The sequence below is a fragment of the Homalodisca vitripennis genome, chromosome 1 (assembly GCF_021130785.1).
Source record: "Homalodisca vitripennis isolate AUS2020 chromosome 1, UT_GWSS_2.1, whole genome shotgun sequence".
Classification (NCBI taxonomy): domain Eukaryota; kingdom Metazoa; phylum Arthropoda; class Insecta; order Hemiptera; family Cicadellidae; genus Homalodisca; species Homalodisca vitripennis.
Genome location: NC_060207.1, coordinates 206,300,360 through 206,319,513, shown reverse-complemented (window position 1 = coordinate 206,319,513; position 19,154 = coordinate 206,300,360). Strand labels below are relative to the sequence as shown.

Below are 19,154 nucleotides of genomic sequence, written 5' to 3'. Positions count from 1 at the left end.
TATACTTTTAATGAATATGATTTCGTTATTAATTGTATTACAAGCACACTAGCTACGCATATTAAAAAAAAAAATCATATCCTCAGACTTCTACACGCGTTCAGATACGTGAGTAGGCTTGTATCTTATTAGATGCATAATACAAACGCAGGGAAACTGTAGATGCAGACATAGGAATAATTCAGTAGCAATTTAGACAGAGTGTAAAACAAGCGGTGAAATGTTTAAATTTTGCTGGCGGTAGGCTGAGCAACGATGCTGGCACATCGCCCGCCACATACACGCCCTCTCCCTGTTCCCCAGATAACCTCTCTTTCCGTCTAGATATTTCCGGGGTAACCTCCGAGGTGCCTAACTTTAGTACACATTATACTTCTTACATGAATTCTAACCGATAATGAAGACTTTTTATATTTTCTCTGTTTTTAATACAAAGATGGATTGTTTTATATGTTTACAGTTTAAATATTATAAACTGTTTATCTCTGTATTTGTCCGTTCGATAACTTGGACACACAATGATGTATAGACACAGTTATGCATGGAGCTTTATTTGATGATATTAGCAACAGTGAGTTTTACGATGATAATGGAATTTAGCTGAGCGTTAGCTAATATATTTTCATTGGTTTTACCGATAAACATGATGGAATTGAACAGAGTACATAACTATATAATCAAACTGAGTAACATTGCATGAGATTTTAAGATAGAGACTTTTAGTTTATAGAGTAAACATAAATTAAAATAGGGTAAACGAATATTGTTATTGTTGGTTACGAGGTTTAAATTCAGCCTACTCTTGAATTAAATTATTCCTCGCTCACCGGAAGTTTTATTATTTAAATAATACGTTACCAATCCTAATTTAATAAACAACAATGTAAATGCCCCAAGCAAAAATACGTTTCGTGCATCATTTTATTCCAGACATTAAATTTGCATGAAACAATTTTACATAGAAAATATTGTGATGAGCATGTCCAATCCTAGAATTTGGCTGAGCCATATGGGCGTATAACACACAGTATAGTGACACAATTTCTCATTATTTAATGATGTAAAACTTTCTTTATTCGGGGGATAAATTCGTATTATTATTCATTTTGTATTTACCTGATAAAATTATTACAAGTTTAAGACAAATGGCGATAAAATAATAACAGTCGTTCAACTTTTCATATAAAACGTGTATAGATATAACACTTGTTCCCTTGTAATTTTAGTTTTATGACGTAATGGTATTTATAATCAACTTATGGAAACATATATTGCTTACCAATATATTCGGTGGAATGTAACCGTTGGTTAACGATTTTCAATGCAGCTTATGAAATATAAATGTATACCTTTCAATTCTGGGGTTATACGGTATCTTAGTATATACCCAAAACATTTTAGGGGAACATTTCTTTTGTAATATTAGGAGATTTTTTGAAGGGAATATTTCCGTAGTGTGAAAAATACTAAGATAATGGTTCTTGCAATATTGTAAAAATATTGGTTGTTTTATTCTGTAAACAAATACTTATTTCATATCACGACTTTTGCAGTTTACAAATAGTGCTTAATACGCAATAATGCAATACAATTTAAATCAAATAAAATTATAAGGTTATTGTAAAACTTAAAATTTATGTAAGTATTTGTTTATTCCTATAAATATTACAAAAATCTTTAATATTTAACAAATAATTGAGTAGAAAATGGTGTCTGTAAATTTCAATTAAAAGTTTAAACGGATTAATTAGTTATATGATAACTACTGTAGGTAATGTTGTTTCTGATAATTTCATATTAAAGTGCAAGACGTAAATATGTAATGTAGCACCTAATTTTTACGAGATAATATAATTAATTACTAGTTCTATTCGTTTTGCTTAAAATATCTAAATACATTTATTTGTTAATTATTCAATCTACTGTGCCTATACATACCGGCTATTCTGCTTGGCAGAAGTGTTGTTCCAGGGTCTTGCGTGGCGGCAGTCACGTGAGTACCTCTCTGGCTGCGACCCTTGCCATTGCTGGAGAACACCGTGACGTCATACGCAGTTCCAGGCTCCAGCTCCAGTAGGCTGAACTCCGGAGCATCTCTGTTGGTGAGGTTGGCTACCAGACGACCTCGCACTGTGACCTCTGCCTGGAACTCCTGGGGAAGGCCACCATCGAACCCCCGCTCACAGCTCACATTGACCGTACTTAGACTGACACTCACTACAGTGCAGTTGTAGGGCGGATCTGGCTTACCTGCAGGAAAACACGCTTGGAGTAAGGTTCCGATGCAAAAAGTTTGTTTGTTTGAATGGTAACGGAATAAATCATGTTACACACAATTCTTTTAAAAACCTAGACAGAAGTAAAGTATTTGTTAGCAGACACGTCTATTTAATTTGAATTTCTATAGTGTTCGTGTATAATAAAATAACACAGAGAATTAAAACATCTTAATACAAATGCTTACCCTTTAGTGTAGTCTAGAATATTTTTGTTCCACTTGTAAATTTTGTATATGGAAAAAATACATTTTAAATAGTGAAAAAGTCTGACCTAAGTATAGTTCATCTTATATACATATACATATATATATATATATATATATATATATATATATACAGGGTGAATATAAAGTCAGGACCCCCCCTCTATTTTTTTTCTATAGGTAAAATAAGAAGATATCCTTTGGGTAGTGGTGCAATATGGAAAGGAAGTTTCATTTTATGATATTGAAAAATTTTTTTGTCCACCAAAAATGCGAAATTTTGTTGGGCAACCCAAAAAAATTTCAAATGTAAACCCCTATCAAGTGACTCCTCATTTTAAAGAGCATAAAAAAAACTTAAATAGTGGTGAAAAACCAGAGATCGCTATCTCTTTCCTAATCCGAAATAATAGCCAGTATTACCAAAACAATTTTAATAACTCACCACGTCACGAAGCCAATCAAATGTTCAAACTGATAGCCCTCCTACTATTTGTCAGTGAGCGACAAGCGTAGGGTGAACGCCTCTCTGACGTTTTTTGGAAAAGTCTGAGGTGGGTATTAGGTTGCAAGAATTAATAATCCTGTTTCTTAAATCTTCAAGGTTTGTTATGGTGTTTTATAAAATTGCGGATTTTATGTGACCCCATAGAAAAAAGTCCATGGGTGTAAGTTCCGGAGACCGTACAGGCCATTCTATTACACCACGCCTTCCAATCCACTGTCACGTAGCTGAGTTCCCAGGAAATGTCGTACAGCACGATGATAATGTGATGGGGCACCATCTTGCTGGAAATGAACGATTTCTTCTTCAAATTCATGTTGATTCTCCCTAATAACAGTATTTATTGCAGGAAAAATTGATTCTTGTAACATTTCCAAAATACAGTTGACCATTGAGATTTCCATTAATAAAAAATGATCCTATAATGTGATTCCCAAAAATCCCGGCCCAAACATTAACTTTTTCTGGGTACTGGGTGCGAGATTCACGGAAAACATGGGGATTATATGTGTCCCAGTACCTGCAGTTATGTTTGTTCACATCTCCATTGACGAAAAAGCTGCATTCATCACTAAACACAATGTTTCGAACAAACAATGGATGAGCAGAAAAAGTAGTGCTTCCATTTCTTCACAAAATTGTAGACGACGGTTCTGGATTGTCTTCGTTTAACTCATGGATAAGCTTAATTTTATAGGCGTGAAATTTATTTTTTTCAGGAACTTTACACAGACGTTTGGGAAACATCACTAAGATTTGCTACTAATCTGGTGGGCTGCTGCGAATCTTCAACAAATTGTGCAACAATTTTAAACTGTTTGTCACCGCCTAAAGGAGGCCGACCTGAGCGTGGGGCATCTTTGATGGAACCAAATTCTCGGAAACTTATTTTACTAAAGTTCTTAAGTATTTCCTTGTCACAGGTCTATCAGGATGTGCCAAATTAAACCGCCTTTCTGTCTCATGATAATTTTCATTCGAAGCCTCGAAAGTAAATATAATTTTCTACTCGTAATAAATATAATGTGCCATTTTTACTCGTAATCAGTATCAATTAGATAATATTATTTTAAAACTTACAATGCGAAAGTGCATCTAAATAAATTATTGTAATAACACTAAAACACATAAAACCTTCTCAAAATTCACGGAATAGTAACCACACAATTACTACTGGATAATAAATTGATCTACTAAGATAATAACTAGCCTACTCGCTACCTTGGCTTGACAAGGTTCCAACTGACATTTTCATGATAATTTAGTTTATTTTGCAATTATTATTCTATTTAAAACGTCCTCTATTTAATGCACTAACTCTCATTGTCGTATGTTTAATAATAATAAAAGATACAAAATTGACAAATTTCCAACTGCATGATCAGCTGTTGGTGTCAGCTCTACTGTCTATTATAAAATAATGCATCAGCTGACTCATACTGCTTACCTGTTCTCACAAGATTGAAAACAAGGAATGGACTAGTTAGTACTAACTGTACTTCGAACCGGGAAAGCCCAGTCACTCAATTGACAATAAACTCCTTATCAGTTTACTTTCTAATATTGGATTCTTCGTCCATTGCATGCCTCACTCATTGAGAACACAAACAACCAATAAAACCTGCTTCCACGCCGACGGAAACTGAACCCAAAACAAAATAAATTTAGGTGTAAAAAAGACTTAATTACAATTTTTTATTGGCTATGTTGTTGGAAAAGAGATAGTGGTCTCTGGTTTTCACCACTATTTTATTTGTTTATGCTCTTTAAAAATGAGGGGTCACTTGATAGGGGTATACATTTGAAATTTTTGGGTTGCCCCCAAAATTTCGCATTTTTGGGGGACAAAAAAAATTTTCTATATCATAAAATGAAACATCTTTTCCATATTGTACCACTACCCGAAGGATATCTCCTTATATTACATATAGAAAAAAATAGAGAGGGGGTCCTGACTTTATATTCACCCTGTATATATATATATATATATATATATATATATATATGTTTGAACCAGATGCATAACTCCCCGACATGTATACCTAAATGCGATTTTGTAAGATACAAACTTTCCTATTACAAATTTGCATTACTGAAATACAAAACGTAATGAGCAATATTTATCTTGTAATTAGCAGTAGATGATGTAACTAATCTATATGAGTGAAACTAAAATAGATTTTTCATATTCGCTTTGTATAAATATATTTCTCCGACAAGTTTGACATATATTCTTATTTAAGGAGGTATACTTGGTTTGTCTGTCTCTTGGTTGGTAATCTATTTGTGTATACTAAATAAGAAATGTACAGTTTACTTTTGTTTATTTAAACCTACCAGCGGGAACAATGTGGAAGACACATGGTAGATACTGGGACCCTAGCTCGTTGCGGCCCCAGCACAGCAGGGTCCCGTAGTCACCGTCAGAGAGAGGAGTGTACCGGGCCACGCTGCGGCCTCCCCCTCCTACACTCTGGAAGGAGTCTACTCCTCTGGCTCGCACCGCCGAGTTGTTGAAACTCCAGTGGAACCATGCTGCTGGAGGATTAGCCTCCACATCGCACGTTATGGAGATCTCTTCCATACGGGCAGCTCCATAAACCCGCTGTTGGCTGCCCAGACATTCCGGCTCAACTATATTTACAGCACATAGACTTAATCATGAGTAAAAATATAATCATACTCTTTCAATGTGCATTCAGACCCTTGTAGGAGAACCCTTGTTGTATTGGATACATTACATACCGTGAGTACAGAAGTAACACATGACTAAACACAAGTTGACATAGGAATTATAAAGCGCTGGTTGATTGTTGTATTAGACTGCGGATGTTGACTGTTGAAGTTAGTGGAGCTCACGTAATGTTAAAGATCTTTAAAATTAAAAAATAGAAGGTGCTGAAAGAGAGCTAGCCACCACTTCTTGCAATCAGGCATGACAGAGATCTTACTCGAGTCCTCATGAAGTCCTAACAATATGTGTCCCCTACCCCAACCTTATCCAACTTGTAAATATTGTCATTCAGGAAGCAGCGAAAATGTTCTATTATGACTATGTGTGATAGCGGGTTTTCTCCTAATATTGTCCATGAAACTTAATGAAATTATGCTGACTCGGGGAATTATAAGGCGGACATATTTTTAAGCTCTTTTAAACGCTTTTTGGTTCCAGGTGTTTAAACTATGTTGACGATGACTATATATATATTATATATATATATATATATATAAAAGCATTAGAGCAACAAAATATTAAACAAACATTCGCTGGATCAGTCAGGATCTGATAAAAAGCGAATATGTAAATAACAGGACACTGACATACGTTTGACTGAATGCTGATGTAAACACATGACATAGATGTATTATATCGATTACTTGCAATGCTCTGGTTATTATAAAAGATTTTTTACTTTATTTTTTTTGAGCTTTATATAAAAAAACTCCTAATACTAAAATAAAACCTAGTTTAGTTGCAGTATAAAGAATGTGTTCGTATTAATGAAACTCGTAAAAATTTTTAATGATTAAATAAATAGGTACATGAAAAATGTTTTATATATCCAATCGCTTCTCGGTTTACAGTCTTCTTTTTGTAATATCATAGATCAATAAATACAATGTAAAATAAATTAAAACTAAAAAAACACAAAATTAAAATTGTAATATACTAAATCAACAAATAATCATATAACAACTAATTTTGTTATTATTTGTTTAATTTTGTAGTAAAAAAAGTCAAATTATTTACACTTTCCTAGTTATAATTAAAAAAAGGTTATGGTGGAGCTGTTCAACGTCGTCGGGAAGAACGGTAAACAGCGTAGGTCCAGGATAGGAGAAATTTTCATCTCAACTTAATTTTCGAAAAGTGGAGCGAATACGCGACATGGCGGGTGAAAACTTCTACCGGTACAAGAGACTTCCAGTTAGATACTGTGGTTCCACATGTGACATAAAATTGTGGATCATAATTCAGGTCTGCATCCACCGTACGGTTTCCATAGGTAAAATGTCAGAAACTTTACGTAAAGGAATCATATAGTCAAAATATTTCAATATTAAAAACGAAAAAAATTACCGAACTATGTATTTTCTTGATTCTCTTCAAGTCGATCTCTTCCACCCGCAATTCGTAGACAGGGTAATAATAATATAATTTTGAAATGAGAAATGTTGCATAAGCTTTGATCAATATATTGTAATGAGCAATAAATATGTTTTTATATCTGTTGTGTATGATCGATAGATTATAAAACATTTGGTTTACATAACAGTATAAATGAACCATTTCAGTAATTAGCATTCATCAACGTCTAGACTAAAATAAATAATAGGATCTGCAGTAACGGTTGAATAATTTAGTCTCGTGGGAAAATAATGGAACTAGTCTATAATTACTTTGAATCAAATCATTATATTCCTCATCAAGAGATTCACAGACTATAAACAAAGCAGCCTGAGTGATTAATTCGCAGTGCAACCACAAATTAACTGTAAGCCCTGTTTTACTGTGACCCAAATAGTGTAATTATAAATTGCCTGGCATTACCAAACAGCAACGCTTTTAGTGTTACATCTGGTTTAATGACAATAGAAGCGTTTCGTTTTGTCACTGATAAATAGTTTTATATTTTATTTTTAAAGGTTTTAATTTTTATGGAGAGTAAATTGAAATTGAACATGCACATTGTACATATTTGTACATAGCTCCCACTCAGTAAAATATGATTATGTAAAATATAAAAAAATAAAATATAATTGTTGTGAAACTTAAAGTTAAAAACAGGCACACACTGATTTTTAAAGTTACATACATTTAACAGGTACGCACGAAAGTTGTGATGGTCAACAAGGAACAGAGTCAGGCAGAAATTTGCCTCCTAGTATTCTCGATACAGTATTCCATTTTTGGAAATTCACAAAATTCATAAATACATACGTATTTATGAAAAAGTCAAGTAAAATTAAATCATATTATTATTGCCGGAAAAGCACACAAAAGTCAACAATCTACATATTATTCAAGAAATCTCATTCAAACGTAGAAATTGCAAACTTACACACGTCCATTTATTTGCTTTTTATTCCCATTTACAGCGACGGATTCAGTCTTTTTAATTGGTGGTCTCCCAACCATACGCTAAAACCGGTCGATATTATTTAATATTTGTGACACCAAAAAGTGTTTCTAACGAATATTTAAAACTTTAGGCGTACGAGCTTTTTTATTTAATCTGATAATGTGTTTACAAAGTGATCACATGCCTGTGAAGGCAATCGTTCATTAACCACTTTTCTTTGTCAACGAGTTCGGTAGTTATTTATTCCTCTAGATAATCAGACAAACAAAACACAGTTTTTTCTAAGATGAAGAGAATTGAATGCGTAAATTTTTTAATGCTTCATTGCACGACACTCCTTATTTCAACTACTGTGCAATAATGCATATAGCTCTTTCGCGGTTAGAAAACTCTCATGAGTTCATGAATTAATTTTTTGCACAGGGTTCGTGTAGTGGTTATCAGCCTGTGTGTTGTGTGGGGGTAAATAAATCCACAAATTATCGTAATCAGAACCTGAATATCGCGGTATATGGCCAGGGACATCAAAACACAAATGCCTGAGGACAATTTGGAGCAAACTTGGTCGATATGATCGTTCCAAGTCCACCCTCGATCTAAGTATATTCCTAGGAATTTCGAGGAGTAGACATCTTGCGGCATGGTGTCCACCAACATAACAGCAGGCCCGTCATGCATGACTACTGATCGCAAAGTAAAATTTAAAAATAGGATTTTGCAGATCTTGTCTTAAGATAAAGGCTGTTATATGCATTTTTTGAACTCAAACAAATTTTGCTGTTCCCAAATTAATGTTGATATGCTAGTGAAACAGAGAGTCAAGTCATCTGTAAATTGCACAAGGCATTCGTACAGAATAGATCAGAAAAATAATTGCACTTCGGATTAAGCACTGTGAGACACTATAACGCAGATTAATATATTTTTGACTTTGAAGCCAAACCGGTCTTCAGATAGCTAGTTGTGCTTATTATAAAATTAAAGCATTCTTCCTACGAAAAGTGTTTCGACTACTTCGAACAAAACTAGTAAAATTGAAATAGGCCGGTTATTGCTTTGCGATTGGAGGTAGTCTTTTGTGAAAATCGGACTTAATTAGAAATAATGAAAAATATCCTTGTTCAAAAGAGAAGTTTTTAAGTGTGATAATGGTCTCACAATATGCAATACACATTTTTTATGAGCCACATTGGCATTAAATTTTAACAATTAGATTTTTTTCCCGAGAGCTGCTGATCTAAATTTCCAATTTCTTTCCCAACAACAGTTGTCAGTGCCCGTGAGATTATTAGACAAAGGCCTTGGTTACAAACAACAAATCCGAAGAAACCGTTAAGCCAAACCCCAAAGTCAATCGCGTCCTCCATAAGACTGTCATAATTTTTGAATTTGAATTGTTTCTTTTATGATTTGTTTTCATTGATAATAAAAAAAATATTTATCTAAGATATGATTGATTTAGAATTCCATATGCTTTTACCAATTGTAATTTTAAAATAACCGCTTGAATTCTTCATTCTGGGCTGTTTACTGAATTTCTGAGAAAAACTTTAGTTGAAGGCTAGTAAAATCTATTAGTAAGTCTTTAATTTTGTAAATGTATTCTTATTGTTATTGGGAGATTTGTAATATCCGATGACGGTTTTGAATTTTAGAGTTTCATTTTATCCCGACTGCTTCAAATTTTTATTCTTCAACTTAGTTAAAAATTTTAAGTATATACTATTATATTTATATTAAAATAATTGTGTAATAACAATAGGTTAACTTTTGTGTAATATTGTTATACGTCACGCTCTGTGTTTTCAATAATATTTTTTATGTCAAGTTAAAGGAGTAATATTTGTTTTGTAAATTGAAGGATTTTTAAAAATATACAGAAGATAGTCTCTAAAATGGCCTTATATTGTTTATAATGTGTTTAATAAGTACGTTTTCTAAATAAAAACATAAACATAAATCTTAAGTCATATTAAGAATTGGTAGCTGGTTGCCACTCTACATACTCGACTATCTAAAAAAATATTTAAAAACTAAATACTTTTAATTACAATACTACATAAAAATAGCTGTAAATATAACTGGCAATGAACAATTTGAAGCAGTAAGAAGATTTATTTTCAATTTTTAACTTCCAATAAATTATTTCAGTTTTATTTTTGAGTCATCAATTATAATCACTTGGTCGATGCAACAGTCTCAAATCATGTGTAATAATTTACCAAATGCTGCTATTCTTAGTAAAACGGTAATTATAGGGAGTCATTGGCTAAATTTCAACTCCTTTTACACTTCAATGTTACGATCAGGTCATCTTTGGAAAGCAATAACCACGAAAAGTTTGTGAAAGAAAACATTGCTTTGCTTTGCCGAGCGATAAGAAGGATAATTAACTTGCGACTTGTTTTTTATTCCTTCTATATCCAGAGAGGTTAACGCCCACCCAAGCCCCCACTGAAGGCAATGATAATTTGTGTCCGAGCGATACGGAGTCTGTAAAAGATCTGCCTAAGATGCATCTGAGGGCTTTTCTCGTCCGCGTCTCCCAGGACGCCTGTGATTGGTCGACACAAGTCACCTTATACTACGTCACAGTCGGACCACTATAATTTGGGATACATGTGTGTGTGTGTGTGTACAAAGATACAATGAAAATAGATTCCTTTATGACTAACATAGTATCAAACAATGGTGGACAATGAGCAATTCTAAATCAAATACACAATTTTGGTTATCAGTAAGAAAATATATTAATATGTAAATTAAATTAATTAGTATAAATAAATATGAAAACCTAACAGGTAATTTCACGTAATCAGATCTCTTAGCATAATTTAGCAAGAGAAATTAATTACGGATTAGAAAATTTCCTTGCCATTAGCATGCGCCTCCGGAATCACCCCAGATTGCTGGAGAAATAAATTCATCCCTTGAGATAGTACTTATGTGCAAGTTTTAATTATTCATACTTATATGTTATTTAGCACTAAAATCTCGATTTATATTCCATTTATTAATTAAAAATTTAATCATGCATAATATGTATTAGACTCGCCATAACAACTAATCTGAGTGAGCTTGCGCACACCAGTGACAACGCAACAACATTATTAAGGATATTTAATTCGCCATCGTTAAAGATCCTTATGGGAAAATGAATTTTAATTTCACTTACTAATCACCGTTTTAATTTTCACACTAAAGTGGGAACTTAATTGAAGTTAAACCCGTAGCCTATTAGGATAGCCGTGTATTGGCGTGCATATAATTTCCAATTACATAGCCGTTAAAAAGATTTCAAAATATTGAATGATCTTACATTTGACGTTGAGGTCGAATGGTTTACTCTCGGCGTCTCCCTCAGAGTTGGTAGCAACACACGAGTACAGGCCTGAGCTGTTGCGGCTGACGGACTGGAGGACGAGAGTATGGTTAGTGATGATTGTCCCAGTGCTGGCATTGTTGTAGACCATCATTCCCTGTGCAGATTAAAAAATAACAATTAGTTTTATCTACTGCAGAAAATATGTTATAGCATTAGACTAGTTACGTTAAAAGACTAATGTAATTGGTAATTCGTATTTTGATCACTTATTTCTTGACACTCAGGTCTATGTGGTCTGGTCCTGGATTAGAAAAAGGGTTTTGCACATCTATTAAACATGTTTGTTGTTTTGTGTGTTAAGCATATTGAATACTGTATTATGTGAGAAAATTCACGTATTTAAATCATTATTTTTAGCTTCTCAAAATTACTGTAAAAATGGTGCAATTATTGCTTAATTGTGAATCTGGATGGAATTTTTTAGTGGCCACATCCAGATAATAGATATAATCTTTGGATTGTAAATACATACGGATTGAAGGTTTTTGGAAAATGTTGTTAGCTCGATTTTTAGGAGCCAACAGAAGATGATGCACACTTTGGTCTAGAAGAGATGGTCTTTTAGTAAGTAAAAGCAAACGGTTTATCCAAATTATGCCTAATTCTAGAGCCTGCAATCTCCGCGATTTCAGAAGTTAGATATAAAATTTACATAATTATTTATTATTTGGATGCTCCATATTATAAAACTAAAAATGGTCCTAATTAAAAAACAAGAATATGCTTTGAAGAGCTGGAGCATTAATTAAATTCAATTCTGCTCTGTTTCTCTTGTTTCGCTCTCAAACAATACGTATAAGCCAATATTGTTCATTATATTACTTGCATGGGAATTCATACCAATTACCAATCACATCATCGGATGTGGGTTGTGAGGTAAAATATTCGTAAAGTTCCATTCATTAATAAAATCAAATTAATAAAACTGTTTTGTTGAAAAATATTGTTTCTAGTTTGGTTTGTAATTAATTATCAAGCAATATTTCACACTTTTTTATAAAATAAAATGTATACTTTTATACAAAACAATTATCAACCGAGCAATTAACTGACTAAATATCATATATAAAAGAACAAATACTTTAGCCCACTAGTTCATAATTACTCAGAATGATATATTATAAAACTCACATCATCCAGATTTGTAGTACATAATTTTTCTAAAATTGAATTCAATGGTATATATGGCATAGTTTATTGCTTGGTATATTTCTAACACTACTAATTATTATTTATCCTTATATATAATAGTGGATTTTTTTCCCAGAACTCGTGGTTTTAGCACTTTATTTCTAAAATTCACAATATCGATAGAAACAAAACTCCTTTTCTTTACATCTTTAAAAGTATTTTTTTAATAACACTAATAACTTAATTGATATATGTATATATATATATATATATATATATATATATATATATATATATATATATATATATATATATATCATCTAAACAGGCATATGTTGTGCCAAAACTAGTTCCACACATGGCTCAGGAATTAATTAAGTTTATGGAACCTTTCAAAATATAAGAAACTACTATATGTAAGGGAATATTGTTTTTTCCGAACTGTATAATTATACAATTAACAAGTGAAAAAGGTTAAAAAATTATAAGTGACAGAAAATTATTAAAAATATAAGTTTCTTTCTTCAAAACTGAGATAAATGGAACATATGAGTTTTCGATTGAACTCATCACTTAAAGCACAAATCGGTCGGTACATTTAAAAACTTACATTATGTATCCAAATAAGTTTCCGTATCCGAGGGTTTGCCTCTACTTGACACTCGAAGTAAACATCCATCCCTTCCCTGATGTAGGACGCATTGATGTTGCTTCCCAGTTTGACGTTCACTAATGGTAAATCTGCAATTACAAAAGTCTTCATATAAAAATTACACCAGTTTTACCCATTTTTTGTCTTGAATTTGATGGATTGGAATGCCAGAGAAATTCCGTAAATGAATTTTCTTTTTCAGATGAAGACTGTATTGACGATGCTTCAGAGACTAGTTATTATCCAATGGAAGGTAAACAAAGATATATATATATATATATATATATCCAGCAGCGATCACTTCTGGCTTTTTTCAACCTTCCAATTGAACCTAACACTGGACACACCAATGTGTAACTTAAATCTGGGAAAACTTATGGATATCCAGGAGCGGCACATCACTAACCGCACATATCGAGATTCTGAGGTGCAAGGGTAATTCGATAGGTCTATTCTACTGCGGGAGATAATTCTTTTGGAGTTGGTGGGTTAGTTCTCCCAAGTACGAGAGGTTCTTGCCTGCCTCAACAAGGATATGTTACCCCCTGCCTGCTATGACTAGAGAGGCTGGTTCAGAGCTAGCCTCCCCTTCTTACGGAGGGACATGACTTTGAGATTAGTGCCCTAATTCTTCCTCATTGATTTTCATAGGAGGCGGCCTCTACCGCCTAACTTACCCTGAATATCCTGTCACTCTGGAAGCAGCGCTATGGTTCTTATAGAACTAAGTGCAATTTATAAGCTTCTTGTCCCAAGGAAAAAAAATAAGGTTAACTTAATTTAATTGTTTGCTGTTATTATTTTTGACTTGGACGCTATGAAAATCAGTTTTAACGTGGAAAATGTTACTTAATGAACAGTAACTTTAAATCAAATCTTCCAGAAACAGGAAAGTCACTGTAATAAATAGGGTTGCCTGTTTAAAAATACATACAACGACGCCGCTTCTTCGCTAATGATTTTCAATGTTTTAGATAGTAGAAATTATGGCTTGTTCCTATTACCTTTTCTGAACTACTTGCAATTTCACTGCAATAACTGAGCCCCAAATATATAGTCTAATATATAGGCACTCGAATAATGTTTTAAAGTTTTTAATAAAATGTTTGTCATAGCACTGATAATATATATTTGGTAGCTACAGCAATTTAAATCTCACATCTTGCAGTCAAATCCGAAGAAAAACTATAACGGGATAGTAATATCATAGTTTTAGAGTATATTAAAATGTATAGCTATAATAAAAACAACTACTAAGAGTAACATATATGTAGTTTACAAAAATACAATTTTCGGAAGATGATAATAATTTTATATATTTAATTTTTATACCTTTTCTCAGTACCAAATAAAGTTAACTCCTTCAAGCTATACTTCATGTAAATAATAAAAATATTTAATAGTTTAATATTCAGCTGTTTCTATTTGGTCCTGTTCACATATTAGTTCACATATTAACCTAACATTTCTTCGTGAGATGCCTGATATTCACATTATATTGACAGAAACGTTTCTAGTAGTGACACATTTCTAAGAATGTATATTCAAACATATATTCCAAACGCAAATCAATTGTATCCTGAGGAATCCAGAGGGATATCGCCGATACACGTCACATTGTGCCACAAATTTGTCTGTTATCGTGATACACATCGCCTCCACGCAAAGAAATATCATCCATATATTGACTGTGGATATTTGTGAAAGATCATTCTCCGTCTGAGAACATCACTGATTTATAATATCTGTAACTTAAAGGCAGTATACTTTTAATATACGTAAATAGATGTGATACACCAAAACTACAGTTAGAAAAACATACAAATCAAGACTTAAATCTGTCAGATGTTAGTACGTTATATTCAAATTAATTAATTTAGGGCTTGAGTGGGCAGTTACGAACCCGAAACAGGTCCTTTAACTTTATTTTTATTATGAAAATGTTACCACCACTATTTCTCAGCACAGTTATAAAGAACTAAGTTAGTTATTTGAGACACACGTAAGGACGAACAAATAATTTATATAATGATGAAACTTTTATAAATCTAGTATTAGAAGATCTTACTCATGCCTACGATTTTTGAGTAGTTTGCATGCAAAATTAGAAGACAATAATCTGTTTTGGATATTTTTGTGAACACGAAATCTTAGCTTATTGAGTGTAAGAAAATGTTATGCTTTAAAATAGTTAAAAACAGTAATGTAAAAATTTAGTATGGATAGGAAAAAATAGGCTCATTTTTTGTTTTTATTTAGTTTTATATTTTTATAAAGTAACTGTCTCACAAATGGTTATTACATTAATTTAATCTTCTAAGAAAAATGTTTGATTATATTATACTATGATAAAAAATATTCTATAATTTAGACCGTGTGTTTTATATCCCAACCTTTATTTACGTAGGTTGAAGTATCACTATATAAAATAGCGTGCTTTTAAAAGTTTTAATATCATTAAGTTACAATACGTACAGTTGACATCAAGAACCCAGGAGTCTTCCAGAGCACTTCCAGGAACGTGAGGATTAGCTGCTCGGCAGGATAAAGGCAATCCTGCATCCTTCCTCGACACTCGAAGCGTCACAACACTTGTTGTTATGTTTCCTTCCCCACTAGTCTGGAAAACAATAGTACAACAGTACAGTATTTAATTTGTAACAGGTAATTTTTTTTCTTAACATACGAAATCAAATATTGATAAGTGAAATTTCGAAAAAGAACATAATGTTATACGTTATAACGATTTGAGTTTATAGTTATCTGAATTTAAAGTACCGAAATTGTTATTTTACAAACGATGAGTCAGACACTAACTGACAGGGCCGTGTCCGCATGGAATATTGCCACTTCTCCGCCGATGACGGCGAGAGGGGAACGCTTCTTTTCGGCAATGTACTGGCATCCTATCCGTACGACTTCCTTTTAAATACTTACTTCCCGCCAACCCTTTTCTTATAAAGTAAATCTTATAATCAATCGATATTATTTAAAAACATTAAGTATGACGTTTCCTCGACTATAATAAAATTCTGTTGTTCTGCAATTAGTAAATTTTATTTGCTAATCTCTAATCTACTGGAAAATATTTTGTTCTTCTATATTTAATCAAATCTTCCTTTTTACTAGTAATTCATATTTCTGTAAGTAATTATTCTTATTTTATCTCCTTCATATATTTCAGGACAAGCAATCCTTTCTTTTTCGGTGAATGTCCTGGCACCCTTACCCCGATATTCTGCTTAAAAATATATAATTAATGATATTTTGCTTTTTTAGGTGAATTGTGCAGATAAATTAAGTGTTGATTTTTTTTATACGCATAGAGCATTGGTATTCATAGTAATTTAGCTCAGTACCTTTATTGTATGATTCAAATAATTTACCATTATCTTAACTTGCATATGGTAGAGTAAGCCTACATGTTGTGAGATAAGTGATGAACATGCTGTTTTTCACAATTATATGCCTGGCAGTTAACTCTTAAAGTCTAGATATTATATTTTGAGGTCGTAAATTTGCATAAGGATTAAATAAATTTTTCATTTATTTTTAAATTATAAATTTTCTAGCTTGTGCATCTGTTACAAAACATTTTTAAGCTATCTATTCTGTGCTTGCTTTGTGTATATATTAGTTTTACTGTGATACTGGTGCATGGCTAATCTTCTAGACTGTATATTTACTATTGGCTTTATTTGAATATTGCTTTTGTTTGCCATAGTTACCCTACTGCTATTTATATATTTACTTTATTTTGTATTTTGCTTCTACTAACTATCATTATTTAACCGCTTAATCATTCCGACCTGGGCTCTTACAATATTATCGTATACGACTTCCCGGCCAAATTATTAGTGGAGACTATTTTGCTTACTGAGTAATTACTCACTGACCGACGTATTAATTAACACTACAGTATAATGGTTTAAATCGTGGAAATTCCAGGATTAAAGTTTACTTTCTAAGTAAGAAATCGCTTGACCAATAACTTTCCAAACACAACAAATTGTTATTTTACAAAAAAATTTATTTTTATTTTTCTACTTTTTCAAACTTTTATTGCAATTGACGTGATAAAGTAAGTGCAATATTTTTTCGGAATTATCGGTTTCTTACGCAAAACTATCTCATTCGACTCCTAACAATTAATGATAGTAAAATTTAATTCTCGAAACCTGGAAATGTTTAACCCACCTCGACTGGCTATCTGGCAGACTGGAATATCTTCGCTTGCCTCGTAAATAAAGTCGCAACTTTTTCTACAATTCAGTCCTATCCTACATTAATAGCCATGTAATTTTACTTATTTTAAATGGTTGAAGATATTAAATGTATATTACGATTTATGAAGAAATAGGATCTTCAAAACAATTTTAGGAAAGATCCAGATATCAGGATACACATCTGTGACAGCGTAAAATATGAGACGGTGCACTAAGCGAACGGTGAAATAGAGCTGAACTAAACTTTCCAATAAGAATTTTGTCACAGTCAATACCCTTCAAATAGCATTTTCATGCCCCATTAAAAATAACTGTTGGTGTTTGAAAATAGCTCCATCTTCAGAATAATTTCTGTCTTGTGAATGTCTAACTTGAAATCGTAGGAGGAAGCCTACATTTTGAACAATATCCTAGAAAGCAAGTTTTTTATCGAATACCGCTTTGAAGGGTATAAGCATACTTATTGCATTCCCCATTTTCTTAGAGTATATTTTTGGAAAAAGAAATATTACTCCCTAAATCCAACTTAATCAAATCTAAAAATATATATCATGCTAAGGATTGAGTTAATTCAACGGCACCTTAATTAACCGTATACTGGATATAAAGTAATCGATGTATACAGAACTCGCTCGAGCTTTCAGTAACATGTTAAGAAATTGCGTGTTAATTAAATTTGTTATGAGTTAAAAAATGTTTTAAAATATAAAAAGTATAGTTTACTGATTTTATTACTCTGCATGTAAATCTGCTCGTTGAAATATAAATGGGGTGTCACCTGACATCATACCATGATGCTCTTTTTACAAAAGGGATCGAATGAAAGTACCTATGAACTCTATTAAAAAGTGAATGTACATTTTACATTACGAAGTATGAAGCTGTATCTAACATGAAAATTTGATCTTTAACGTCTAGTAGAGTTGCACCGTCATTTAGTTTAATTATATAACTCATTTTTCTCTTTCTTTAACTGTGTAGTTGTACGATTGCTCAATGGGTACCATGCGACTTTTCGTAAGTATAATGTATTTTTTTAATAAAAATTAACCCGTTGATGCGAGACATCTACTTCGAATGGCATATTATGAAAATGTTTAAAGTAAAATTACGAGTAAACTTTCAAATATCAAGTATTAATTACTACGACCTAAGGGATCTCTATTCTGTTTCATCCATTCGGCACATAATAAACACGTTAATTGGCAGAGGAAATACGTATATCGGAGTGATATGAGTATAAATATTTTCAGTTTCTGCAATTCAACGAAATAACCATAATGGAATTGAATCTCATGCAAATAATGTTTATTTTTTATGTTTATGAAGTTAGCTGATCTAAAACATTAAATAATTAATTTTGTAATTCAAAAGTAACAAAAGGCAAAAAGAAACAAGATACAACACTTCCAATTAGGGCTCAACAGAGTCAATAATATCTTATTCCATTAGAATGACAAAATATGAACTGATCTACAAGAAACACCCAATTTGAAACAACAGTGTATGATGCAAATTTGCTCAATTCAAATAAAAATACAAGCCAATAAATAAAATATTGATTTGTTTAAAAACAAGGATCTCACCCTTTAAACAGCATAAAATACGTAATACGTTAAAATAACGAACCCATTTGTGTCCAGTTTTATTTAAGTAAATGTTCATTATATATGATTTCCGTATGTTACA

The 19,154-nt window shown here is 32.3% G+C and overlaps 1 protein-coding gene across 1 annotated transcript in view; it reads right to left on the bottom strand.

The window, feature by feature from the left end:
* LOC124353033 (nephrin-like) overlaps positions 1 to 19,154 on the bottom strand; it is a 36,279-nt gene that overhangs the window by 5,764 nt on the left and 11,361 nt on the right. Inside the window, exons 5-9 of the mRNA XM_046802827.1 lie at positions 15,715 to 15,859; positions 13,198 to 13,328; positions 11,391 to 11,550; positions 5,325 to 5,621; positions 1,939 to 2,250 (exon numbers count right to left, since the gene is read on the bottom strand). Of these exons, the coding sequence (XP_046658783.1) occupies positions 1,939 to 2,250; positions 5,325 to 5,621; positions 11,391 to 11,550; positions 13,198 to 13,328; positions 15,715 to 15,859 (1,045 nt within the window). The remainder of the gene's footprint in view (positions 1 to 1,938; positions 2,251 to 5,324; positions 5,622 to 11,390; positions 11,551 to 13,197; positions 13,329 to 15,714; positions 15,860 to 19,154) is intronic.